A 27,768-nucleotide genomic window follows, 5' to 3' on the forward strand; every position below is an offset into this window, starting at 1 on the left:
TTTAATTCTTGGATCAGATGTTCTGATACATTACATCAGATGTTTCGATGTGTTGTTTTTACCATATCCAGGTACCCTAGGGTGTCCCATAATTCTCGGAGCATATCTCTATCTCTGGGAAGGGGATCCCTAGATGAAAGAAACTACCTGTAGGTGCCCAAGGCAGCCAATAACAGGGAACATTTATCTCCAAAAGTAGGAAGGAGTCTAAAGGACATACGACACCCCATATATATACGAACCAAGGATCCATACAGAGAACAAGCCAAACACATCCAAACAGAGGGGCAACTCGAACCAGAGGACCACAAGCCAACAAACTCCGAGGAACAAGTCAACGACTAGTTTTAGATTCATCTAGGCTAGTTGTACTCCCTTTGTAATAGGCTCCTATATATATATATATATACACAAAACAAACATGATGTAGGGTTATTGTTGAGGAATGGCCTCACGACCCCCCTTCGGATGGTGAGTCGAAGACCTCTAATGGACACGGATTACCAATAAAGATTACAATTGTGTTATTTTAGGATAATGCTTACCACCGAAAGGGCCCTTCGGATAAGTGATGAAGGTAGCACTAGGCCTTCGGACCGATCGAAGGCCTACCCACATCGCCCTTAGGAAATCCCCTGAAGGGAGCGCCGAAGCTGTCATCATAGGCGGAGCCTCTAAGGGGCCTTTGGAGGTCAACCAAAGGCTGATTTGCGATGCTGTGCCGAAGCAGGTCAAGGGTGCGATGAAGGTCCCGTCTACGATAGACTTTCGGGGGCCGGGCTAAAGGGGTGACGCTCATTGGAATTCGAGGATGGTGAAGGATGAAATTGTAAAAATGCCAATGTACTTAGGAATGTACCAGAAAATCCTTAAAGGCTCTGACCCTTTCAAGTGGGGCGTGGAGCAGCAAGATGCCTTTGATGAGTTAAAGAAATATCTGACAAAGCTCATAGCTCTGACCAGCCCAGATCTGAAGGCTGGGGTGTTGTTGTACATAGTGATGTCTCCTTTGGCAGTAAGTGTTGTACTTGTGCAAGAGATGCAAGTAAATGACAAGCTGCAGCAATTTATAGTATACTATATTTTGGAAGCCTTGGCAGGGCAGAAGAGGTTCTATTCTGAGATGGACAAAATGTCTTACGTGGTGGCGATGGCATCGCGGAAGCTTCGCCATTATTTCATAGCTCACAAGATAATAGTACCTACCTCCTTACCCCTTCGTGACATGTTCGAAAATCGCAAAGCCACAGGAAGAATTGGAAAATGGGCCGCAGAGATTGCACCATTTACATTGGCCTTTGTCGCAAGAACAACGATAAAATCTTAGGCTTTAGTGGGGTTTTTAGTAGACTGGGCACCGCAAGCTGAAGGGCCAGAGGAAATCCCATTAGACCCAGTATAGATTGTGTATTGTAATGGAGCCTGGGGGGCTTTGGGTGCTAGCACAACAGCAATTGTATCTTCACCCTCAAGCGTGAAACTGCGATACACCACCAGACTTGATTTTTGATCGACAAACAACATTACAGAATACAAAGTAGTTCTCCTTGGGCTTCGTAAGGCATGAGCACTTGCTGTCCGAAGGCTCTAAGGTGGTTGCAAGTTAGATTGCCAAGATGTTCCAGGCGAAGGAGCCAGAACTAGTTAAGTATATGGTAGCAGTGTGAAGCATGGTAAAGCATTTTTTGGGGTTCACAGTCAAAAGCATATCAGGAAATGAAAACTTTGAGGCCGATGACCTCGCCAAGGTTGCGGTGCAACATCTACCAATCCAATCGGATGTCTTTTATCAGAACTTGAAGGTGCCAGCTGTTGAGGCCCCACCGCAAGTGGCACATGCTATCACTGCTATTGAGAATGAAGATTGGCGCTCCCCTATAATGTCCTACCTTCGTGGTCACTACGAGCCAGAAGATCAAATGGAGGCGAAGCGTATGGCGCAAAGAGCCAGAAACTATAAAATTGTGGGGGCTGATTTGCACAAGATGGGAGTTTATGCACTAGTGCTTCGGTGCATATCCCAGGCAGAGGGGCAAGAATTGCTGAGACAAATTCATGAAGGACTGTGTGGCGCACATATCGACACTCGAGCACTTGTCGGGAAAGCGTTCAGATGGGTTGTTTTGGCTGAAGGCCATCTCTGATACGGAGTCCATAGTCCAAAGCTGCGTGAAGTGCCAATATTTAGCCAAGGGCTCGAACAAGCCTTCAACAGAGACACAGGTTATTCCTCCGGTCTAGCCCTTAATGCGATGGGGGATTGACATCATTGGATAGTTACCAACTGCCCCAGGAACTTTGCCCTATGCTATCGTCGCGATAGAGTAGTTCTCCAAATGGGTGGAGGCAATGCCGCTGGTGAACATAACATCAAGAAATGTATAAAGTTCTTATGATAAAACATCATCTGCCACTTCGGCATCCCTCGTGAAGTGACAGTTGACAATGGCACACAATATGATGGCGAAGGGTTCAAGCAATTCTGCGAAGACATGGGAATCAAAGTCCGCTTCAGATCAGTGTATCACCAGCAGTCAAACGGAGCTGTGGAGAGGGCAAATGGCATCGTCCTAACTGGTGTTGCAAGGCATCTACAAGGCCCACCAAAAGGAAAATGGGTCAAAGAATTACTGAAGGTCTTATGGTCAATAAGGACAACGACAAGAAGACCAACAGGGTTCATGCTGTTTCACTTACTCTTCAGAGAAGAGGCAATGACTCCAAAGGAATGTAAAAATAAATCATTTAGAGTCATGGCTGAATCAACTCAAAGCGAAGAATTGATATCCAAGGATGCAGAGGAGATTAGAATGCATGTCGTCGAAAACTTGACAAAATATCAAGAAAAAACTAAAAGATGGAGGGACAACAAAATATCCCTGAAGGAGTTCATGCCTGGAGACCTGGTATTGCGAAAGCTCCCAACTTCAACTGTGGGAAAGTTGCACAACAAGTGGCTTGGGTCTTATCACCTGGCAACCGTCGATGAGGAAGAGCTTCCACGCGCTTGGAATGCGGATAACCTTCACAACTTTTATGTGTAGCGAAGATCAAAGGGGTGCCTTCGTATTAATAGGCGAACCACCTATGGAAGTTTTACATTTATGTAATTTCAAATTCTACATTTCAATCCTAACAATGTGCAGGTGTTGTACTCTTTTCCTCATAGGGGGAACCATTAATCAGGGTGTGAGGTTTTTAACGAGGCAGTGACCTTTGTAAACCCTGTTTAATATATATGTAGTTACCCCCAAGAAAGCATGTACATATGGATTCTGTGCATAATTCGTGGTCGAAGTGATGTAGGCCTTCAGTAGAAGGAAGCATACCAATTGACGAGAAGAGGCGGGCCGAAGCCTCACCATAAAGTCAAGGTATGGAATGTCTAAGACGTCTTACCTTTCGACTTAACACGGGTGCAAACCCAAGGTAAAAGTCTGAAGCATATAAGCTACTTCCTAGTTGTCTTTATTTTAAATAAGATATCCTTCAACAACATTTTCACTCTTGTGGTAATATAATTGTTAAACAATTACACCCTTGCATATCTATTTAACGCATGCAAAAGCCAAAGCATTGCATGACCTCAGAAAGAAGGTGGCGCACCTCTGGACTAAAAGTCGGGGGCTAAGAGTGCCTGCCCCCGCACCAAAGGCAAAAGAGACCTTCGGAAGCAAAAGCTAAAGTGTTGCCCGACCTCAGAAAGAAGGCGACACACCTCTCAACTAAAAGTCAAGGGCTAAGAGTGCATTCCCCCGCACCAAAGGCAAAATAGACCTTCAGAAGCAAAAGCTAAAGTGCTGCCTGACCTCAGAAAGAAGGCGGCACACCTGTCAACTAAAATTCAGGGGCTAAGAGTGCCTAGCCCTGCACTGAAGGCAAAAGAGACCTTCGGAAGCAAAACTCGAAGTGTTGCTCGACCTTAGAAAGAAGGCGGCGCACCTCTCAACTAAAAGTCAGAGTCTAAAAGTGTTTGCCCCCACAACAAAGGCAAAAGGGACCTTCGTTAATAAAAATTGAAATGCTACTCCACCTTTAAACAAAGGCATCACAACGTTCAAATATAAATAAAAGGCAGGGGCCAAGAATGCCTACCTTCAATCCTAAAACTTGGTCAAAGTCTTCAAAACAAAATAAAACTTCAGCAAAATGAAAGTCAAAGCCTGGTCAACCCTTGCCAGAAAATGCGCCTAATCAATTCCATTTAATAATAATTACGGAGCAAAACCTAGGTGGGGGTATACATCGTCAATGGTAAATCGGCTGTAGATATTAGGCCTTCGAGCGTGAGTATGCAAGCAAATAAAAAATAAATTTGTCGAGGCAACGCTTGACAGCATAGTCATCACCAAATGGCGCTTCGTGCACGTTGCTACCAAAGGTCCCTATGGCTTAAAAGTCCCGGGGGGGGGGGGGGAGGGGTAGTGACGCTTCACGCACGTTGTTGCTGAAGGTCCCAACGGCTTAAAAGTCAGGGGGAATGACGTTGTTTCCGATTAGTATCTTGAGCGCGAGGTGCAAGAAGGCACTTTTGGACACATGGTCTGCAGACAGAGACTCATCGAGACTATATAACAAAGAATAATAAGTTTGTTCAGCAAATTCATTGATGTCTTTATACAATCGGCTGCGACCAAATTAGAAAGTGATGCCCTGACTGGCATGAAAGGGATGAGTCGGATCTAGCCAAGATCCGACATAATTGCTCAAAGAGGTGGTAGATGAGGTTATGGGGGAAACACTTTTATCTTTGACATGTTGTGAAGAATTAGGCCTTCGGCGATAGCAAAATTGAAAATGCCCAGGTGGAGGTTCGTAAGTGTCCTTTGGCACACGTTTAGGTTCGACGAGTATATGCTAAGGCGCGAAGTCTCCGCACTCAATCCTGCGGGTTTCCTGCTCAACCCTTCAAATCTCTAAGACTGAAGGGCAAAAAGAATCCCAAAACACTTTAGAGTTGGCGTTACTCATTTCATACACCCTAGCATTTTCTCTCCAATACTTTTCAAATTTGATGGTTGGATGGCGGCGGTGGAAGGAATCCCAATAAGCCCAAGTCACAAAAAAATTATCACGCATCATAGTGATGGGAAAGCATCTTTGGCTACCTGTGCAGTGTCCAAAGGGAGGACCTACGCAGGAAGAGAAGGTAGTCAAAACATTTAATAAGAAATAAAAGCGTATATCTTACAATAGGTAACCGAACATTCTAAGTTCAAAATAGCACTTCGGTCATTCCTTAGACCTGCTAGGGTTACCAATGTTGGTGGTGTCACCAATGTCTTCAGCCGCCTTGGTGGTGTCACCAATGTTTTGCGAAGCAGTAGCCTGCGAGGCTAGTGGGGCAGAGGCTCCAACAGAAGAGGGACCGCCCTTTGCCTTTGCCTATATCTCAAAGGCATAGCTAAGAAGCGTACTCGTTGACGGTTGATTTCTGCTTCTTGGAGGGCCAGTTAGTGACCATGTTTACACCAGTAATTAGTGGTGAATGATCATACGGTGGCCTTTATCACCTTTATCACAGCCGTAGTCGACATATCCGAATGATAGAGAAACATTGATTTTTGAAGCTCTGTGTGATGGTCGTGATTAGACTAAACTTCTGGCTAAGACCATAGCACATAAGTCACCATATAACCGAGCTACGGGCAGAAGGATGCTGCTAGTATCGGTGATCCATCCGAGAAGGCCACCTAGCCTGACATCATTAAGCATTAGCATTGGAGGCATGGCCGAAGCACTGATTTTCTCAAAAGTCTTGTTAATAGCTTCGCTAGCTGTGACGGCCTTCGGCTCCAGGACCTTTAATACCATAATGGTGTCATTAGACAGCTGCTTCACCTCCTCTAATTCTTCGTGCAGCCGTTGGGCTTCAACATTTTCAGCATTGTAGAGGGCTTGAAGCTCCAACACGTTAGCTTCGGATGCCATTAGGTTCTTGCAAAGAACAATTACCTCTTCTTCTACGCGTTGTATACCCAAGTGAAGGGGGCTCACTTCTTTTTTGAGCTATTTTGAGTGCAGAGCATGCTCCGCATGTTTGCACTAAGTGCGCAAGAGAAGCATAACCTGCGATAGCACAACAGTATGAGAATGGGTATATGAAGAAAAGCCAAATAACAATACAAAGTACCTTTGCGATCACCACATTGGAGGCGTCGATAAGTTCAGAAGCAGGCTTCCACTCCAGCCGAATCTCAAGCTCGGGAACAACGAATCTATCGAATATTTTCTTCAAAACCTTCACCTCCTCAGAACTTGTCTCAAATGAATTAAGCTTCCGGGCTTCAGTGTCGATTGCCTTAGCATCACGTAAGCCATTATGACACATGAGCCCCTTGCCGCCACGGTGGGGTGAAGGTGGCAAAGCGCTCTCCTCTTCGGTATATGTGGCTCTGTGGCCTTCGGAGGAGCTGGCCTTAGAGGAAGAGCTAGAGGATGACTCAGCTCTGGGTATTTTGGCATCTTTTGTTCCTTCGAGTTCCTCAGCTCCCCCTCCACTGGTTCAACAACAATGTACAGATTTGACGACTCGTCCTCGTTGTCATTGAAGATGAGTGTGGCGAGGTCCACTTGCGCAGAAGCACTAGGCTTCGGTGAAGTAGCGGGAAATTCTTTTGTGCCCTTCGGAGGCACCTGTCGAAGGGGCACAACACAAATGGCTTCTGAGCCTTTGAGGACCTTTTCATCACCCAAGTCATTGAAGCTCATTTGACGAAGTCTCTTCTTCAGAGTGGGAGCTTTCTTTTCTCTGTCTCCTTGAGACGAAGAGTTTTCATTTTCCCTCCTTTTCTAACTTCTAGCAACAAATGCTTCATCAGTCTCGGTGTTCGGGGAGCGGCCATCTTCGACTTGACCTGATGAGGAGAAAGGCAGCTTTGGCATATCCTTGTAAACAAGACCTGATAGATCAAAAATCCGGTTGAGCCGATGACCAAGAGCCTAGTCGGCGCAAAGTTGAGCCTCGCCTTATGTGAATTTCCCCAGGAAAAGCATATCTCTGGTCTCCACTTCGCCCACTATAATGTCTGTCCCGAAGCACATAATGTAAGGAAAAGACAGAAAGTCAAAGCACAATTAAAAAGTAGGATAACAAAAATACCTATGAAACCTCTAAAATCAGGTTAGGGACGGTAGAGTCCCTCCGGACCCTTTATCACCGAAGGTTGGGATGGACCAACCTTTGCTGAGGGGCCACACCCCGGATGCCACAAACTCTTCTATGAGGCCGCGCGTGCTCAGGTGCTTCACACACCTGGTGAAGACTTCGAATGCTACCCTCTAGGAGTCATTCAGTTGTACATCTAGGGCTTGGTCCCCCTTTAACCTCTTCGCATTTGGACACAAGGAACTCTTTTCAGTCTACCTTATGGTAGAACCACCATTGTGTCCAATCCTTTGGCCACTTGTTTTTGTAGGCCACAATAGGCATCGCCAGTCTGACACGGTAAGTGAAGTTCACACAGCCGTAGTGAGCCTCGTTTTGCATGCTGGACATGAAAATCGGCTTCGGCTAGTGGTGGAGTTTGTGGGCTGCAATGAAAGCCCTGGCCTAGGCCTTCGCTTGTTCTGAACGTGCTGCCCAAGCAAAGAGACCGAGCCGAACAATGGTATTTGGCGTTAGCTGGTGGAGGTAGACTTCAAACAATTTTAGAACCTTCAACACCATCTCGTTGCAGGGGAGATGAAGCCCTGCTCAAAAGTAGTCCACGAAAACGATGGCTTCGTCATCTTCAGGCACCAGAGTTTCCTAATCCTTCGGAAGTCTAACCTTCGAAACATCGCTGATCAGGCCTTCGTTGATTAGTCCAACTACAATTTCTTTGTCAACCTTGAATCGCCCGATCCAATACATCTTCGGGCGACCGGATTTGCTTTTCAGAGCCATGGGATCTCTTAGGGCTTTGAAAAGATATGTGAGAGACTTCGTACGAGAGCAAATGATTCAATGAGCATGTAGTAAAACAATTTAATCGTTGGGCGGTATATATAGCGATAAAATAAAAGGCTGACAGCAATCGAGAAGATGTGCGTTGGAAATTGAGCCATTGCCCAAATGACAGTTAAGAATGATCCAACAATAACTGTCATTTGTGAATCCTAAACATCATGTAGGGACAAAATCGTCAGCCCGATAAAATAAGAACAGTCAAATGACCAAATGGGCTATCTGCTAAAAGGCAAGATGAGTCTCAAGAGGTCTTTGATGGGCCAAAGGGGATGGCATTCGGTCATACCATTTGATTCATGGGTTCGGCCCATCGAAGAAGAACCTTACCCATGAGGGGCTGTTGTTCGGGAATGGCCTCACGGGCCCCCTTTGAATGGTGAGTCAAAGACCTCTAATGGACACGGATTACTAATAAAGATTACAATTGTGTTATTTCAAGATAATGCTTACCGCCAAAGGGGCCCTTCGGATAAGTGACAAAGGTAGCACCAGGCCTTCGGACCAATCGAAGGCCTACCCATGTCGCCCTCAGGAAATCCCCCAAAGGGAGCACCGAAGCCGTCACCGCAGGCGGAGCCTCTAAGGGGCCTTCAAAGGTCAACCAAAGGCCGATTCGCGATGCAATGCCAAAGCCGGTCGAGGGTGCACCGAAGGTCCCGTCTGCGATAGACTTTTGAGGGCCAGGCTGAAGGGGTGACGTTCGTTGGAATCCGAGAATGGTGAAGGGTGAAATTGTAAAAATTCCAATGTACTTAGGAATGTAACGAATTACCCCCGAATGTACTGGGAATATAGCAGTTAGAGGAGTGATGATATAAATTGTAACAGGGAGTGGTTGAGTACAGACTATAAATAGGCTGCCACTGTACCTGAAATGACAGTTGACATTAATGATATTGTGTAGTTTCCCATAAGCACGTGTCACCGTAATAAGCCTTCGGCTCCCTCTAAAGGGCCGAACCACCATGCGCGGGTTCAATTCCCGTCGTTCGCCCATCGCATTATTGCAAATTCCAAAAATGTAATTTGACCCACCCCTATGTTCGGCAAATAAGTTTTCAACAGTTATTATCCTCACGGAGGTCCGAACCTATCTAAAAACTCTGCGTGTTCCTCTTATGATTCGTCTATTCAAAGCATCCCCTATTCTTCAACAAGTTCGGTTAATTTAGCAAGTCGACACCAGGTTTAGGTTAGGTTTTGAAGTTCAAATATGTTATTAAAAGATGTCTAATAGCTAGTTTTTGAAGGGTTCTATTTATGCACCCCCTTCCCCTTCCAACACCAATCACTCTACCATTTTCGAATATGAGCACTCTTCAAAGCAAAAAGCCACTTTTCTCTCTTAAGAAAGTGTTCCATCTTTTAAGAGAGATTTTAAAAGAGAGATTGAGTGCTAGAAAGCAAAAGTTGATCTTTGAGCACTATGTGTCATCTCCAAGCATTTGTGTATGCATTTGTTTCTCTTGGAGTTTGAGGACTCCTAGACGGCTAGGACTCGCTCACGAGCCACCAACAAGTTTGTGGTGCGTTGTGAAAAAGTTTGTGAAGGCTAGATTCCGCCTCCGCAAGGGAAGAAATACCACAAGACACCTGAGGAGTGTTTTGTGCAACCTAAGGAGGAAAATGGTTGAAAGAGATACGGTTCAAGTGTGACCTAGCCCCTCAATAGAGACATATGATCCCCTCAAGGATCCGAACTTTGGGAACAACATTGACGTGTCTCCGTGTTTTGGTTATTTCGCATATTTCCTTTACTTCATTGCAAGTTCATATATTGCTTTATGTTAATCCTAGTTATATTTATCTCATATATGATTGTACCTTATTACTTGCTTTAGAGTAACTTTAATTTCGTATCTAATTTTATTAAGGTAAAATTTTAGCTTGTTTAGAGGAAAATTGGAAAAAGATCTATTCACCCCATCTAGACCGCCATCTCAATCCTTCAACTGAACGTTTGTGGAAAGCCAAGGTCATTAGATGTAGCTAATAATGTCATCAGCATGTGATTAGTATATATTAAGTGATACTGACGTATTTTGAATAATATTAAGGCTTAACAGGATAAATTAAGGACGGTAAGAGTATAGTTACTTAAAATAAATATTATAATAACACTTATTTATAGATTTTTATTCCATAGAACACATCTTTAAACGGGCAATCAAACACCATATCTTATTACTCGGACTAAACAGATACCGGCAACAAAGCAAATTGTTACTACGTGCACTTAGCCAGGCTCATACACAGGGGCCGGTCTTGAGCATGCAAGCAACCCAAAATGCTCTACGTTGCATACGGCCGGCGAGGGGCAGAAAAGGTTCAGAGAATCTGAAAACATATTGCAGGTCTACCCGATAAACCACCATTGCCAACGATCGAGGTGCTTTTCGTACGTGCAGCGCCATACAAAATAGGGAATAATTGATCAATGCGCACAAAAAGAAGAGAAGGCGGCGCATGCACTTGCAGTGGCAACACTCGCTTCCTGTTGCTGTCGTTCTTTGTCATGAGCAAAAAAGGACCCTCACTTGCTATTTTTCTTTTTTCAGATCGTGCGAGCTGCTAACTGTTTCGTCGTCGGGGTCCAACAACGACGGCCACTAGCGAGACGATGAGAGTGCCCTCCAACTGCACGTTGTTTTATTCAATCAGGCGTAATTGAAAGTTGAGCTTGTTGAACACATTTGTAATACTGCTTAATTCAATTGGACCTAAAACAACACTGAGCCAGCTAGCACTTGGGTGGAATGAATGAGGATGATAGCTTATTTGAGATCAAAGGGTTCTATTCGAAATGACATGCTATCAGTGGCGAACGCAATGGAGTTATTAAGAGGTGCTGATTGTCTTCCTCCTCCATCTCATTTCCTGCCATGTTTCTTGTCATCATCATCAGTTAGGGAAATATAAAACATGTAACTACCTGCTGCTGTACGAGAGGACAAAACACGGATGGATACTGATACGACAGACCGAGTACAGATGCACATATACTGATGTATACATATCCCTAACTCTACCTCAGTACGACAGTCGACAGGAATGATAACTATCACGAACCAAAACTAATAAAGATGCAAAATAAACAAACAAATAAAGATGTGCTAAACGAAATAAATAAAGATGTGCTCGCGCATGCAAGCGGATCGCCATCTCTCTATCGATCTCTCCAGATAATCGATCTTGCTCGATGATCCCTCTCTTAGCTTCTCTACTCATCAAAGTCTTCTTGTACCGTCTCGAGCAGTCGAGCTTCGGTGGCCGGCGCTCAGCAACTTTGACGACGTCGACGCGCACGATGCCCATGCTCATGATCTCGGCGACGACGTCTCCGTCCCCCCTGTGTCCGGCACTCTCCAGCAGCCGCCGCAGCTGGCCCTTGGTCATCCTAATCTTCACCCACGTGCCGCCGTTGTTGTCCATCGACATTCCTCGCGCCTGGCCTGAGCTCTCGGCCGGCAGGCCCCAGTCCTCGTCGCACGCCGTCACCCTCGTCCGCTCCAGGCAGCTGCAGTTGCCCATGACAAATAAAGCTCAAAGCTAAGCTAGCTAGTACTTCTCGGCACTAGCTAGAACGTGCTGCACTGATGTGTACAGGGAATGGACAAGAGAGGAGGAGAAGAAACTAAGAACGAACTGAGCTATAGATGAGTGTGATCAAGACTATTCTAGCAGTTGCATGTGCGGCTGTGAGCTTGATTCTTAGGGTTTTGATTGGGTTTTGTGGTAGTGGAGAGACAGGGTATATATGGTGAGGTCGAGGTGTATATGGTGGGTTTCTGATAGCAAGACGACTGCATAATTAGAAGACTTGTTCAGAGCAAGTTCCTTAATAGTATTGCTATTTTCAGATAATAATAAAAAAAAAAAAAAATTAGAGCTACAGCCGCTCTAGCTTCTAGTTTCCACCGAATCCAGATTCAATGTCAAAACTGATTCAACATCAGGTAAACTAATAGAATCCAAAATCACAAAAAATAATTCAACATCATACAAACTGATAGAATTACACAAGAGAATCGATTCAACATCACATGAACTGATTCCGCCCTTGGACTCAATTCAACATCACACAAAGAACTCGATTCAACATCACACAAAAGAATCGATTCAATCGGTGGAGGCGCTCGGTGGCCGATCGATAGTGACATTGTTGTGGGCGTCGACGTGGGAGCGCATGGACAAGAGCGACCAGAAGACCACGCAGACAGAGCTGGAGCTGCTGGTGCTGCGGTGGTGGTTGGCGCCCTTCTTCGTCTTGCCAAACGCACGACGGAGCTGGAGTGTCGGGTGCCAGCTCGAGGCAGTGCCTGTCGCTCATCCCTTGTCTCCGACCTCACCGGCGAGCTCGAGGCTGTCGAGCTCCCCTCCGGATCTGTAAGAGCAAAAGGTCGTCCACTCCAATGGTCGTCACCGCCGCCGCTCCCCTCATCGTCCATTCCCGCAGTAGTCGTGCCCCTCGCCGTCGAGAAACCCATCTCTGGATCAACAGCCCCTTGGCCTCTGATGGAGAGAGATGGATTTGGAATTGATTGCTCATAGCAGTTTGAAGATTCCCCAATCTTAGAAAAAATCCAACCATGCAAGTTAGGGTTTGTACCAATAAAAAATCAATCCAAATTTGGAGGATGACGGCAAGTTAAGAGTTCCTTTGGGCTGGCTTGCTCACTTACTTCGGTTGCTGGAGGCAGATTCGATGACGCAGGCGAGGAAGAGAACGTTGGTGTGACTGTGTGAGTGCTACTCCTTTGAGCTCATGACTGAGAGAGAGAGAGAGAGAGAGAGAGAGAGAGAGAGAGAGAGAGTGTGAGTGAGTTTGATCGGGCTTACCCGCGGTCTAATCACCAGGTGTGCAACCACGTGGACTTACTGCGGTTTGATCAGGAGCATTGGCAGTCTGACCGCCAAAGCACAGAGGCTCGACTTAAGTGAATCCATCACTCTCTCTTGCTCTCTTGCTCTCTCTCTCTCTCTCTCTCTCTCTCGCTTCCTCACTCTCTCTCTCTCTCTCTCACTCCCTCACTCTCTTCCCAACTCCACCTTAGAGAGAGAAGGAGAGCTCCACCTTGACGTCCATGACGACCGAAGATCAACGGTGGGAACCTACCTAAGCTTCCGGAGGACTTCCCTAAGCTTCTCCCCTCTTCTCCCTCACCGAAGGCACGCTCATCCAACCTCAAGCCCGCTTGCCACCCCAGAGCCTGATCTCCAAACTGGAGCTTCTCCAAAGTGATTTGATCCACTAGGAAGCTATCATACTCTAAGGTGGCATCCTCTATTATTCTTCCACTATTTTCAAGCTCTATTCGACCCTCATATCGTTTAGACCTAAGTTTAACCTAGCCTATATCCAATCCATAGAGTATTTTAAGTTTAGCAAGTGGGTAGTTCCGAGTACGAGAAAGGTTGACATGGGTACCCCCTTGGGTGGGCCTATATGGTCACTAAAGCCGTATAATCCTCATATCATGTGTGTAAAGTTGTACTCCCTACAGGGTGTAAAATAATTCGAATTGCCATGCGCTCGGTCATGTGCATGCTCCTGCCTATTTGCATCAATCGTAGAGTCACAAATATGGGATGGTTAGTATGGTTTTGTTGGGCATGGTTGTCGATAATCGTTGATTACATGAGATGGTTCCATTTACATTTATGTTTATGTTGTTTACAGGTTTGGAAAGATTTGTTTGGTTAAGTATAGGTGCTCACACATATGTGTCTATGTTGCTTACGCATATGAATTTACTTAACCTTATGGTCTTTTCTTGCTAATAGCTCAATGCATAATCCTTACAGTCGGGTTATCTATATATACCCTATATGAATTAAGTCTTACGAGTACCTTCATAGTTACGCTGCTCTTTCAGTTACTTCTGATGAGAAGGAGCTAATCTTGGCTATTTCACACCCATCGATGTTGGTGGCGGGCTTGAGTAGGCAACTATTCTCGAGTGGCGAAGCTTTTAGGGTGGAGCCTAATTGTATGTGGCTTCACTCTTCTTTTATTATCTATAATTTTGTTTTCACTGCGTAATTGATCTAATATTTTGTGTAAACGGTTGTAAATGGTTGAATATTTAATAACTTATAATATAAGGTTAATTACTCGCTCTTTTTTAAATCTTGTTGTGATGTTATATATTAGAAATGCGTGTTTTTCGATCTTATGCATAAAACATATACCGAAACTACTGATATGATATTCTTCTTAATAATTGAGGTTATAATTATAAATAATAATTCTTCTAATAATTAATTAAAATACTATTTGAATGATTTATCACAGTTTCTAACGAATCCACATGATGGTTTGCCTTGCAGCGTAATAGCATTTGCCTTTGTGTTTGCCCAAGGACGAAGTTTCGGCAACTGTTCTTCCGATATCTGCTGGAACTTTAAGCAACGAACCTAAGTGTAAACTAGTCAAGAACACCAGAATATAAGAATACTGCCTTTACACTCAAAAACTTCAGTTACCCCATACACATGCAGAGAATCAATACAGGAGAACCGTACTGAAAAAAGGAGGAAGAAAGACTTGAAGGATTATTTTTTTAGGAAAAGGACTTGCAAAGGATCACATTACTTGAACTCATTTTTGTTTCACTTTCCAGCACAGTTCAACTCTCTGTCAAGCAGCCAGGAATCAATGCCCACGCAGTACGCTCCTGTCTACTGCGTGTCAGTATCTCATCTTTGAGCAAGGCAGGAATACTGCCTTCACACTCAAAAACTTCAGTTACGCCATACACATGCAGAGAATCAATACAGGAGAACCGTACTGAAAAAAGGAGGAAGAAAGACTTGAAGGATTTTTTTTTAGGAAAAGGACTTGCAAAGGATCATATTACTTGAACTCATTTTTGTTTCACTTTCCAGCACAGTTCAACTCTCTGTCAAGAAGCCACGAATCAATGCCCACGCAGTACGCTCCTGTCTACTGCGTGTCAGCATCTCATCTTTGAGCAAGGCAGGAATACTGCCTTCACACTCAATCTTAGAGTCATGAATATGAGATGGTTGGTATGGTTTTGTTAGGTATGGTTGTCGATAATTGTTGATTATATGAGATGGTTTTATTTACATTTATATTTATGTTATTTACAGGTTTGGAAAAATTTGTTTGGTTAAGTATAGGTGTTCATACATATATATCTAAGTTGCTTACGCATATGAATTTACTTAACCTTATGATTTTTTCTTGCTAGTGGCTTAATGCATAATCCTTACAGTTGGGTTATCTATATATACCCTATATGAATTAAGTCTTACGAGTACCTTCGTAGTCACGCTACTTTTTCAGGTACTTCTGGTGAGAAGGAGCTAATTTTGGCTATTTCACGTCCGCCGATGTTGGTGGCGGGCTTGAGTAGGTAACTACTCTCGAGTGGCGAAGCTTTTGGAGTGGAGCCTAATGGTATGTGGCTTCACTTTTTTTTTATTGTCTATAATTTTGTTTCCACTGCGTAATTGATCTAATATTTTGTGTAAATGGTTGAATGTTTAATAACTTATAATATAAGGTTAATTACTCGTTCTTTTTTAAATCTTGTTGTGACGTTATATGTTAGAAACGTGTGTTTTCTAATCTTATGTACAAAACATATGCCAAAACTGCCGATAAGATATTCTTCTTAATAATTAAGGTTATGATTACAAATAATGATCCTTCTAATAATTAATTAAAATACTATTTAAATATTAAATAGTTCATCACAGTTTCTAACGAATCCACATGATAGTTTGCCTTGTGCAGCATAATAGCATTTGCCTTTGTGTTTGCCCAAGGACGAAGTTTCGGCAACTGTTCTTCCGATATCTGCTGGAACTTTAAGCAACGAACCTAAGTGTAAACTAGTCAAGAACACCAGAATATAAGAATACTGCCTTTACACTCAAAAACTTCAGTTACGCCATACACATGCAGAGTACTTGAACTCATTTTTGTTTCACTTTCCAGCACAGTTCAACTCTCTGTCAAGCAGCCAGGAATCAATGCCCACGCAGTACGCTCCTGTCTACTGCGTGTCAGTATCTCATCTTTGAGCAAGGCAGGAATACTGCCTTCACACTCAAAAACTTCAGTTACGCCATACACATGCAGAGAATCAATACAGGAGAACCGTACTGAAAAAAGGAGGAAGAAAGACTTGAAGGAATTTTTTTTTAGGAAAAGGACTTGCAAAGGATCACATTACTTCAACACATTTTTGTTTCACTTTCCAGCACAGTTCAACTCTCTCTCAAGCAGCCAGGAATCAATGCCCACGCAGTACGCTCCTCTGTCTATTGCGTGTCAGCATCTCATCTTTGAGCAAGGCAGGAATATTACTGCCTTGCATGCGTGCACAACGCCCTGGGCTACAGCTATAAGACGTCGATCGCATGCGACACCATCGTGCCCAGGTCCAAGGCAGCAGGCAGCGTGCTCCGCGATGCCGACCTACCGGCTGCCACGGTACAACCGGCAGAACCCCGCCGTCCGGTGCGTGAACTTCCTCTGCGCGGTGCTGCTCACGCTCGTCCTCGTCGCCGGCATCATCCTCTTCGTGCTCTGGCTCAGCCTCCGTCCGCACAAGCCCAAGTTCTTCCTCGCCGACTTCTCCATCCCTAACGCCAACCGGCAGTCCGGACTGGCCAACCTGCCGGTGACGTTCACCGTCAACGAGCACAATCCCAACCAAAAGATCGGCATCCACTACGAGGCCATCTACGGGTCGGTGTACTACGGCAACCAGCTCGTCGCGTCCGGGCAGGTCATGTACCCCTTCTACCAGGCGCCCAAGGGCGACACGCCGGTGCAAGGGGCCCTCACCGCGTCGGGGCCTGTGCCGACCGACCCCGTGTGGCCACGGTTCACCGGCGAAGTCTCGGCAGGGAGCGTCGGGATGCGGCTGCTGCTCAACTCCACGGTGCGGTTCCAGGTGAAGATGTGGGACACCAGGCAGCACCACATGAAGGTGGAGTGCGACTTCAGTCTGAGCGGGGACGGAACGCTCCAGCAGCAGTACAAAAACAAGCGGTGCACGCTCTACTTCTAGTGCCCTTGTTTGTTTCGTTTTCCTCTCGAATGGGATTGATTTGGGTCTTGCTATTCTTTTTCGTCTTTGTTTTCGAAGTCACGTTGTATTTAGCTGTTGCACAATTTGACTGATACTTGTGATTGTTGTAACGCGATTATTCACAACATGTGCATGCATATCAAAAAGAGAGTTGTGGACTCGTAAATTGTGATCTTGGGTTCCAAATTTGAAAAATCAGATAAAAATGCTGTCGGCTGCCTTGTTACAAATGTTAACAAAATGTTACAGCGTCCTCTGCCAGGTTAATATCTCGCTTAGATGAACCTACGGTGATGCTGATGGTGCGATGAGCTTCAGGGCTTCCGTCTGTTAAGCCGGGAACCCAGCAACGTTGTCTAAAAACTAATTTTGCTTTCAGTAGACGTGGCGAACGCCTTGTCTAAAAATGTCACCGCGACCAACATATATTAAGCTAAGTATTTGGCAACAAGATCAGATCAGAATACACGCAGGCAGCTGGCTACTAATGCTGGCAATTCATTTTACTCCCTTTCTGTACCTTTGATGTTCTCCATCAGTGCCCCTGGCTTAGCACATGAATTTAAACAATGATCCCGCAGTTCATAAATACCAACACAATATCTCAAGAGAGCAGCATGCTGAAGTGTTAATCCTAACCAATCATCAAATCAATAGCCAAAACACATGCAAATATCCTTTCTTGAGAAGTACATGCTGTTGATTCTACCGAACTACTAACAAATTTACAACAAAACTGAGCTGGTCATTTCACATGTCCCAGACTCACCTTCTGTTTTTGGAAGCCAACTGAATTAAGGTAGCTAAATGGCAAGCCCCAATAGCGCTCACCAAGAGCACTCAACATTGATGCCTGTTCACTTTTCCTCTAGTCTCCTCAAAACAGATTCGGCAAATATGCGCTGCCTGGAGATTGAAAACTGTTTTAGAAACTTGGAAGAATACTCAGAAAATGATAGCCAGTTAATTGAACAAATTGACCAAAATAGTGAGAGCGCACTTCTCTTCGATGTGTTTGGGACTAGGACGGTTGTGTTTCAGATAGCCATCCCACGGAACCTTCTTAAGACCAGCTCTAGCAGCTATCATGTCCCTTATTCTGCACAAAGCATATGAAAAAGTTATTCTGACCTTTCAAAAAAGAAATGGAATCCAAATATGCTACCTCTCAGCAAATTCAATCGCTGTCTCTCCCTCCCTCAGATATTGAGGCTCCAAGTACCAAACATCACACACGACAGCCCATGATGTCATCAGCCGAACCAAGTGCATTGTAAAAGATTGCCTGAAAAATTTAATGTGACGTAATTATGATAAATATAGAGGCAAGTGTTGGGTAAAGAAAATTTATTTTCTCATTTGTATTACTTCTTACTGTTCCAAAACGCATCAACGAATATTTTATTGTACTTGATAGCTATTGGACAGACAGCACAGCTAAGCTCAAAAGCACCCTGAGAACATATAGAGTCAAATTCACCATGGTCATGGTCAATAACAGAAAATGTCAAAATAAAAGCCATGCAAAGAGTGACAAATTTCCCGGGGAAAAAATCTATTTTTCATCTCTCAACTATCGTTGCGGTTTAATTTTCGTCGTTCAACTTCAATACCAGAAATCTTTCGTTCCCAACATTTAAAACCGTTCGGAACTCATCCCTCGACTTGTTTCAAAGTAGTTTTGCACACATGGTGCTGTTGACTTGCATCTCGTGTGGCTTGACCATGCTGACTTAGCTTTTCCCACATTGAGGCCCACCCGTCAACCTCTTCTTCTCCCTCTCCTTTGGACCATGCTCCTCCGTGTGTGACCCAGCCTCCTCCGTGCGCACCACACTCGTCGACGCACTGCTCCACAAGCAGGATCGGTGTGCCCATTGACAACCTCGACGCCTACCTCCAAGCCCTCCCGCTCCTTCGCAACGCAGCCTTAAGGCCAAGCTCGTGCTCATCTACCTCATCGACGTAACCTCAGTAGCCTTCCGGCGACGTCCCTTCTCTATCCACAGCTCATCTAACTCTAGCGCATCAAATCCCAACCGAATTCCACGTATATCTCTGGACAAACCCAATTCAAATATGTTTCCCTTCTATCTCTAGTTGGAATCGGTTTGGATTTGTTTGAGTTGAAGTCCGGCCACCACACTTTGGGGAATCATAACCAATTTGATCTCTCACAAGTTTTCCCGATTGCCGACCTATATAAGCAGTAGAGGGGGAGATCAACCTAGGAGGGGCACAGATGGAAGAGGTGGGCGGAGCCCTGCTACCGCCACCCATGGAGGGGAGTAAGCTGAAGGCCCTGCTGCCATGATGTCTGGCCGCCGTGAGGCCCTGCTACCTGCTACCCTTGTGCCGGCTGTCGTCCCCACTCGCGCACCGCTGACACCCTACTGCCGCTTGGAGCCGACGGCCTCATGAGCCGCCGTCGGGCTGGTCTGGTGAACCGTCGTTGTGTTGGCCCCTTTGGAGTCCCTGTGCTGTAGTCGCCAATGGAGACTGGTCACCGTCGTGCTGTCGCCCAAGGAGCTCAGTGAGTCGACGCGGTATGTCGTTGCTATCGTCGTGCGTTGATCCATGTGTTCCCCTTCTACTCCTTCAGGGTGATATGGTGGTGGGTGAGCCGAAGGCTTTACCGCCGTGCCACACCTCGATGGGTTGGCTCAGCGGTGGCCTAGTGCCGTGCGCAGTGCCGGTGTGAACTCCCCGTGTTTTGCCGTTTGGTTGATCCAGCCAGTGTTGCCATCGACCTGTGTTTTGAAGATTGCTCCGACCACGCGTTGTCGAACTTGTGTTTGATCTGGCCGTGCCACTGAGTTGGCCGCTGACTTGTGTCTCCGCCGTGGTTGCATGGCTTATGTACCCGGCCACAAGCGCGAGGAGGTGAAAGGTGGAGTGGTCATGCTCTGGACCGTTGGATCCTATGGACGGTGGATGAATGTGCTAAAGGTAGAGGATCTACGTCCAAAGGAGAGGGGGTAAAGAAGAGACTGACAGGTGGGCTCTAATGTGGGAGAAGCTAAGTCAATATGGTCAGACCATGCAAGATGCAAGTCAGCAGGGTCACATATCCAAAACCACTCTGAAACAGGTCGAAGGACAAGTTCCGAACGGTTTTAAATGTTGGGGATGAAAGATTTCTGGTGTTGGAGTTGAAGGACAAAAATTAAACCGTAACTAGTTGAGGGACGAAAAATAGACTTTTTCCAATTTCCCGCATCTGCCACCTTTTGACATTCTTGTGTATGAGTGGCAATGAAAATATTTTTATTCTTGCTCTGTACAAAGCAAGAATAATGTGCTCGTAGGTTTGATATTAAAATTGAAAATGACATTGTATTAACACCATGAGTATGCTCAAGGTATGTAGATTAATAGAGAGTTTCATGAAAATGGAATCCTGATTTTCTCATGAAGAAACATTCTATATATAATGTTAATAATCAAAGAACAATTATATTGTCATTCAAAAGAAGATATGGTTAACCTTCTTGAACATGACAGTGTACTGGTTGTTAACACAAGTTCCTTCCGGGAAAATCAAGAGAGGGTTGTTGTCTGGTTGTTGAACATGGTCTCGTAGCCTGACAATATAAATCTCTGAATATAATTAAATATAGGACAAATAGGATTACGATTTGAAAAGAAAAAGAAAAAACATACTTTCGTGCCGTAACTTCACGGTCCCTAAGATCATTACGATTAAACCAGATGCAACCCACACATTCCAAGATAGTCTTCTGAATAAATCCTGCAAAGATGGGAACAAACAAGTAGATAAATCATCACTCTAGTATTTGAAACTAAAACAAAATCAGCAGAGATGTTTCTGAAGAATGAGAGACTGACCAACCCATCCAGGATGTTTTTGCATAATGACAGCAAATGCTGTCATCTGCTCCAGAATAATGAAATCTATCATTGATGTATGGTTTGCAACAAATACCTGTTGTATTGGTAAAAAAAAATGCGAAGGGCACTAATCAGCAATTAATATTTAAAGAAGCAATGGTGCTTATATAAGAACAATATAGACCTACATAACGGTTCCATACAAATGCTATAACTGGAGCTACAGGCAGTCTAAATTTAGTCAATAATATAACATGGAATAGAGTGCACATAAGCTCCATAATGTGAGAGATCAAATAAATGTGATGGAAAGAATACTTTGTTCTACATCTGCCAATGAAAGATTCCATGTGAACATGGCTAAGTTTAATACCCCTGTTATGTTTTTCGCAACTCAAAGGCATAGAAGATTGCACTTCTCACCAATGTTCTTACATATGTACAAATCATGCAAATATGAGTTACCAGAACAAAGAAAAAGGTAACCTGATGAGGTCTTGTGCTTGGGCGTGGTCCGTGATACTTGATCACTCCAGTCCATGAGGCAACAAAGACGCTGCACATCATTTCAACCAAATTTCTCTACATGAAGTTTAAAAAAAACGGAGAACCCGAGAAGTTACAAACCACATAACACCATAAAAGCTGTTCAAGCCTGGACGTGCTACTTTACTGTCAAACATAAGCAATGAAAAATATTAATTTCATGATAAATAATGTGAAAAAAAGACATATGGCCTAGCAGTAGGGGTAGGGCAACTTATGACTGGGCAGGGCGTATGGCCAAATGGAGAATCTAAAGTCAATAGCAATGGCTTATGCAGCACATGAGTAAACATGTGTTCACAAGTTGGGTTAAAAAAAGCTTGAAAGGGCTGCACTTACTAGGCTTAGTAAGATCACTCACGTGAAAATCATAAGCATAGGTTGCTTGTAGGTGATTTTCATGATGCAGGTAGCTTTTGCCCCCAAGGCTCCCTTGAAGGCATTGTTGGGAAAAAATAAGACTGAAGGAAATTTAAATCATACTGAAACTTAAGCCAGGTAGATGATATTAATCCCTACAAAATAACAAAATTTATAACCATTCAATGCTGGAAATTGACACAGCGAGCGTGGCCCAGTTCATCCTGGACATAAGATACGGAACCTAACTATCAATTTATCAGTACTAATTACTACGTACCAAAGAGATTTAGCAACGTGCTTGGCCTCTTCATATTTCAGACAATACTCGTGGTGGGGTTGAAGACAACCTCCATTATACGTCTTATAGCCAGTGAGGAAAAGAAAGGAGGAGGTTCAACAGGAAAAAAAAGAAAACTCATCATTGGCTGGAACGATAAAATCACTACCTCATGTTCTGATTGAAGGTAAACAAAAGCATCTGCGCGTGCACACACAATATAGGAATAAATAGTCTTAAAGATACTACAGAAGCTAACATAGATATATGGAGATAAAATAGCTCACCTCAATTTTACTCCTCAGCTTATCTTGCCCTTTCAATAGGAAATGGACGGGAAAAAAGGCAGAAAAAAATGCTAACCATCCTATTGCAAGCGTTAAGGACCTGATTAGATAATTAAAACAATTAGTTGATAATGATTCAATGTTTGACAAAAGAAAACAATAGAGGAAGGAGAAGCACTTGCAGAAAATGAATTTCACAGACAAGCTTACCAGCAAGTTTAACAACAAATCAAATTTTCAGCAAAAAGATTGTCAAGACATCTTTAGATATTTCGTAAAAAAAAGTTACAAAGAAATGCTTGGGAGAACATGGGAAAGAAAATCTACATGGAACGAAAGAACAAATATGATGGACCAAACACTAAGCAGGGTAAAAATGTGTACATCCTTGGCCCAACTGTTTAGTTCAGATCAGAAGGGTTAGGCCAAAACACTTTCATACCTTGAAGCATCTAATGAAGGAGGTAGAGCGAAATTCACTTCTTTCTGTCACTACATTACACTAAGTTTTCATGCATAGATCATACATGGCCATAAAATAAGTTGTAAGAGTAGTCCTCCAATGCTTTCAAAACTAAATTGAACAAACATTAAAGCAGCTTTGTTAATTGTGGAGTAGTGGGTGGGTGCAAATCAGAATATCCATCACTCGCTTTGTTGCTTGTTCAGAGGAAAGAAAGGGCAGGCTAATGCCCCAATATTTCCGAATATGCTGCTGAAGGTGAAGAACATGTCAGTTATCTGGCAGAGAAGATGGCTTCTGATGTGATTTCTTAATATCCTAAACACAAGATTTACACTTCAAGCTTCTGACTGAGAAAGAGATGGTTTGATGATCAAAAGCATTTTTTCCCAATCTGGTCCCCGAAGGCAAAGGTAGATCATGCCATTTTTACGTTGTTTCATCCATCCGGCTTTGATTCCATGACTAACATCTTCATCGATATCACCATCTCTCTGTAGCATCGATCCCGAATATCAAAAGGTTTCCTTCTTTGGAACCACCTCTCCACCGATACTAACATCTTCTCCTTCATGCCTAGTAGCACCGAGATCGCACTTCATATACTCGGTTTTGGTCCTACTAAGTCTAAAACCTTTCGATTCTAAAGTATATCTCCATGCTGACAATAAATAAATTCCCAATATATGCTGACAATAAATAAAAAGTGAGTAAATTTCAGAGGATTACACCTATGCAGTTTTTACCATCGCAAAACAACACTTTTGCGTGCACGTTTCAGGTAATTACACATATCTTGCATATCTTATCACAAAACTTGACATACAATAGTGTGTGCTAAGATGTGTAGTTCTCTGAAACATGCGTGCAAAAGTGTAGTTTTGCAATGGTAAAAAATAATTAGGTGTAGTTCTCTGAAATTTACTCATAAAGAAATGCAGAATAATGCTAGCACTGAAAAAAAGTTGCTTATGATTTAGAGTTTGTGAACTAACTTGTCAAATTAATGAAGAAGAATAACACAAACTTTTGGAAACAAATTAATGAAGACTCTAATACCTCAGTGGAAAGAGTACTCCATATCTTATGACTACACCCAAGCACCATAATGGGAACAAATAAATGTTCCAATTCCATGGCTCTGGAGAATTTGACTTAAAGCAACGCGTGAATGAATCCTGGATGTGTAAAATACATATTAGTAGAGCTTTCAGCTTCACCTGAGTATAAAAAATAAACAGTATTACACCATTCCTGATAGAAAAGGGGACATCACTTTAGCTAAACCTTGTGGATTATAAAGTCTCAAAAACCACAGAAATGATAAGAACTCCTATATGGAGACGATTAAAAATAAGGCAAAACAATAATAACCATAACACACATACTCTTTTGAGTGAAGGAATTGTTTTTCGCAAGTCCTATGAATTCACTATAAGAATAAATATATAGCTGCAGAGGTTTTAAACCGTAAATTCACTGAACAAAACCAAAATGTTAACCCTCAGAAACCTTAAAATTAAATGGAACATAATCTACGTCAAGCTAGTAAATGGAATAAACCAAAACACGCGACCTAAGCATGGAAAACGAATTAACCCAAACAAAAAACGATTCAGTGCTTACACGCGATAAGCCTGTATTCATTTCCACCAAACAATTGACGCTGCTACCAACAGAAGAAGCTTGCTAAACCTCGCAGATCATAAGCCTAAACATCTCCTGAGCTCTTACCGCTCCACTAGAACAGCACCGACTAACCCGAAAATACAAAAGCAAGAGAAGATTAAAGATCGGTGAGCCACTCACATCGACGATGGCGCCCGCCGCCTCGGTGAGCACCGGCGAGATGTCCAGCAGATCGCGCCTGCATAGCCACAGAATTGGGCACCAAACGCCTTGAAACCTCTCTCGAATCGGAACTAGGCCAAACTAGGGTTAAGGAATGAAAAAAGTGAGACGTCGAGGCAGGGCTTAGGGCGATTACAGGTGGAGATTCTGGGGGGACTCCTGCGGGAGCGAGTCGGGCGGGAGGTAGTCCTCCAGGTTGGGGCGGTCAAGCTCCATGTCCGCCGCCAACGACGAGGCCGCAATCTCCGCGCGCCGCACGCCCGCCGCCGGTGAGACGACGATGACGACGCCGCCGAGGAAAGCTTCGCGATGGGGCGGGTGAGCACGTGGATGGGCGTAATGAGGCGTGTACGGTGTGCCTCTTCTCCAGCGAATTGGTACACCAACAAGAGGAAGCGGCTCATAAGTAAGTGGGCTCCACTGTCCAAAAAATATAAGTGGGCCCCGCCTGGCAGGCACTCCACGGGCCGGCCCGGTTAGCCTAGTGGCCAGTCCCTTCCGGCCCGGCCCGGACCAATTTGGATGCATAAAGCGGGGTGCTCCTCTCGGGGAGTTTTTTTATTTTTATACTTTTTATTAAAAATTTAAATAAATAGATTCCCTGTAGAAAAAAATGCAAAATTAGTTGTCTGCAGCCTCTTGAGAGGACTACAGCCCTCTGAGAGAGTGGTTAGGCCACCTAACCACCCTCTGTCAGAGGGCGGGTACGGTCTACCCGCCCGTGACCGGTGCCTTACCGCCCCCTGAGGGGGCGGGTAGGGGTCCTTACGGGGGCGGTAAGGGGCTTCCCGCCCGCGCCGCTCGGCCTCCACCCCCGTCCGGCCTCTTCTATAAAAAGGGCTAAAATTAGCCCAAAATCCTATTTTATTCAGAAAAAAGAAAAAGTTGTGAAGAGGGAGGAGAGGAGAGGAGAGGAGAGGGGAGGAAGAGAGCCCGGCGAAGCCCTGCTGCATTTGAGCCGCGGATTTGAAGATTATTTTCGGGTAAGTCTTTTTTTCTTTTTATTATTGTTAATTAATGCAGTAGTAGTATATGACATAGATTTTAGATATGTATAATCTAGGGTTTAGAAAATTCTATGTTTAATAGGAAATTGTCAAATTTATTTAGAAAATTGTATGATAGTAGTGAAATATAGAATATTATTTTTATTATATTAGGTTTGAAAATGTAGATTTTATTGAATAATAATTGTAAGGTTGTAATGTGCGACATAGGAGGTAGTACTATATGATAATTTATGAACCTAGGATGTAGCATTTAGAAAATAGTAGTGTTTAATTTGCACACGGTATAATAGGTAGTAAATATAGATTGTATAGAGTGATATTTATAGGTTAGTTTGGTTAGGACTATTATTGAAAACCTATTGTTATGTATGAATCGGTGTCGGTAAATTATTTTATCCGATAATTAGAAATATAATTTGTCGGTCTTAACATTGGCTATGTTTACGGGTGTTTACAGGGATGGCAGATAAATTAATTTTTCAGATATATTATGGTGAGGGTGAAATTAGGTACGGTCCTAACGGTGTAGATCTGTCTGGATTTCGTCATATCATGAAGGGTCTTAGTAAAGCTAATGAGAGGACCATTGTGGGTGTGTGCAAATGGCTCATGCGGTTTTTCCAACTGGATCCGCAGCAACATGAGCTGAAGTTGAAAGCTGTCCTCAGCCGTGCTAGTCATGGATACTTTGGTGAGCTTGTTCCCATCGAAGCCACATCAACTTGGAGGCAGTATATAGATATATGTTGTGAACGTGGCCTGCCGCTGGTTTTGTTAGCTGAGGCGTACCTGAAAGATCAAACTGAGGTGAACTCTGCGGAAGCAGTAGCAAGACCAAGTGAGGCAGTGGAAGATGAATCAGAGCAGGCTAATGTCTGGTCCAGAGAGGATGTTGGTGATATTTCAGAGCTGCAACAGATGGGTGTAGCTGATGAAGGGGAGCACATCCCTAGTATCATTGAAGAGATAGAGTTGGAGGATGAAGAGATGGAGGAAGGCCTTACCAATGGGGATTCATCTGACGAGGAGGGTAATGCTCCAGTTCCTGCAGAGTGGAGGGATCATGAATTTTTGAAGCTGGTGGTTAGCGAGGCTGACCGGACACCGTGGCAGTACCATGAGAATGAGGTGTCACAGGGTGCTATGTACCCTACAAAGGAGGCAGTTATTGATATAGTGAAATTCTGTTCGTTGTCTCTTCGGAGGCAATTCAAGGTTGTTAAATCTAGTAAAAGAGAGTACGATGTGAAGTGTTTGGTGCCGCAGTGTCCTTAGCGGGTGCACACATTCAGAGGGAAATAGGTAGACTACTGGCAGTGCTCAATAGTTAAGGAACATAATTGTCACATTGAGGAAATAGAGTTCGTCCACCGAAACCTGTCATCTGCCTTCATTGCAAATGTTATATATGGGGAGATTATAGACAACCTAAGGTATGAGCCACGATCAATAATCCGTGCTATTGAGCAAAGGTTCCAGTACACAATAAACTATGCAAAGACATGAAGGGTGAAACAAAAGGCTATTGAGATGAGGTTCGGAACAAATGAAGATTCATATCACAATCTACCTCGTCAATTAGCCACAATTTGTGGAAGGAACCCAGACAGCTACTATGATATCAAGCATTACCCCTCTATTGATGTGGAGTACAGCAGGAAAAGAGTATTACAGCATGCTTTCTTTGCATTCGCCGCAACTATCAAAGTATTTTGATATTGTCAACCCATCATATGCCTAGATGGAACATTCCTGACTGGGAAGTACAAATGGCAGATATTGTCTACAATTAGGGTCGACCGTAACAACCAAGTCCTGCCACTAGAGTTTGCTTTCGTGGAGAGTGAGAACGGGAACAGCTGATATTGGTTCCTAGAGCGGGTCAAACATGCTATTGTTCTTGACCGACCAGATGTGTGTCTCATTCATGATAGACATGCAGGATTGTTGCACGCTTTGCTGGATATGCAACATGGTAGTGTTCGACGAGGTGTAGCAGCACAGTGGCCCGACCTCAAAAGTAGGTGGTGCATGCGCCATATGGGTACGAACTTCTACAGATAGTTTAAAAACAAAGAGTTGATGAAGCTTTTCAAA

General features: G+C 44.0%; 2 protein-coding genes across 2 annotated transcripts; one reads left to right on the forward strand and one right to left on the reverse strand.

The window, feature by feature from the left end:
• Window positions 1–16,242: 16,242 nt before the first annotated feature.
• On the forward strand, window positions 16,243–17,163 carry LOC133890574 (NDR1/HIN1-like protein 12). The gene has a single exon (XM_062331010.1). It carries the CDS (start codon window positions 16,396–16,398, stop codon window positions 16,999–17,001), a length of 606 nt encoding a protein of 201 aa, XP_062186994.1. The 5' UTR covers window positions 16,243–16,395; the 3' UTR covers window positions 17,002–17,163.
• A 480-nt stretch (window positions 17,164–17,643) lies between these two features.
• Window positions 17,644–25,189, reverse strand: LOC133890324 (glycerol-3-phosphate acyltransferase 9-like). The gene is made up of 12 exons (XM_062330730.1): window positions 24,798–25,189; window positions 24,620–24,677; window positions 23,870–24,030; window positions 22,348–22,447; window positions 21,361–21,456; window positions 20,872–20,968; window positions 20,686–20,773; window positions 20,510–20,606; window positions 18,391–18,476; window positions 18,188–18,307; window positions 18,023–18,121; window positions 17,644–17,928 (listed from the first exon to the last, which is right to left on the reverse strand). The coding sequence occupies exons 1-12, from the start codon at window positions 25,187–25,189 to the stop codon at window positions 17,880–17,882; spliced, it is 1,443 nt and encodes a 480-aa protein (XP_062186714.1). The 3' UTR covers window positions 17,644–17,879.
• Window positions 25,190–27,768: the final 2,579 nt, after the last annotated feature.

Source organism: Phragmites australis, chromosome 14 (assembly GCF_958298935.1).
Source record: "Phragmites australis chromosome 14, lpPhrAust1.1, whole genome shotgun sequence".
NCBI classification, from domain to species: domain Eukaryota; kingdom Viridiplantae; phylum Streptophyta; class Magnoliopsida; order Poales; family Poaceae; genus Phragmites; species Phragmites australis.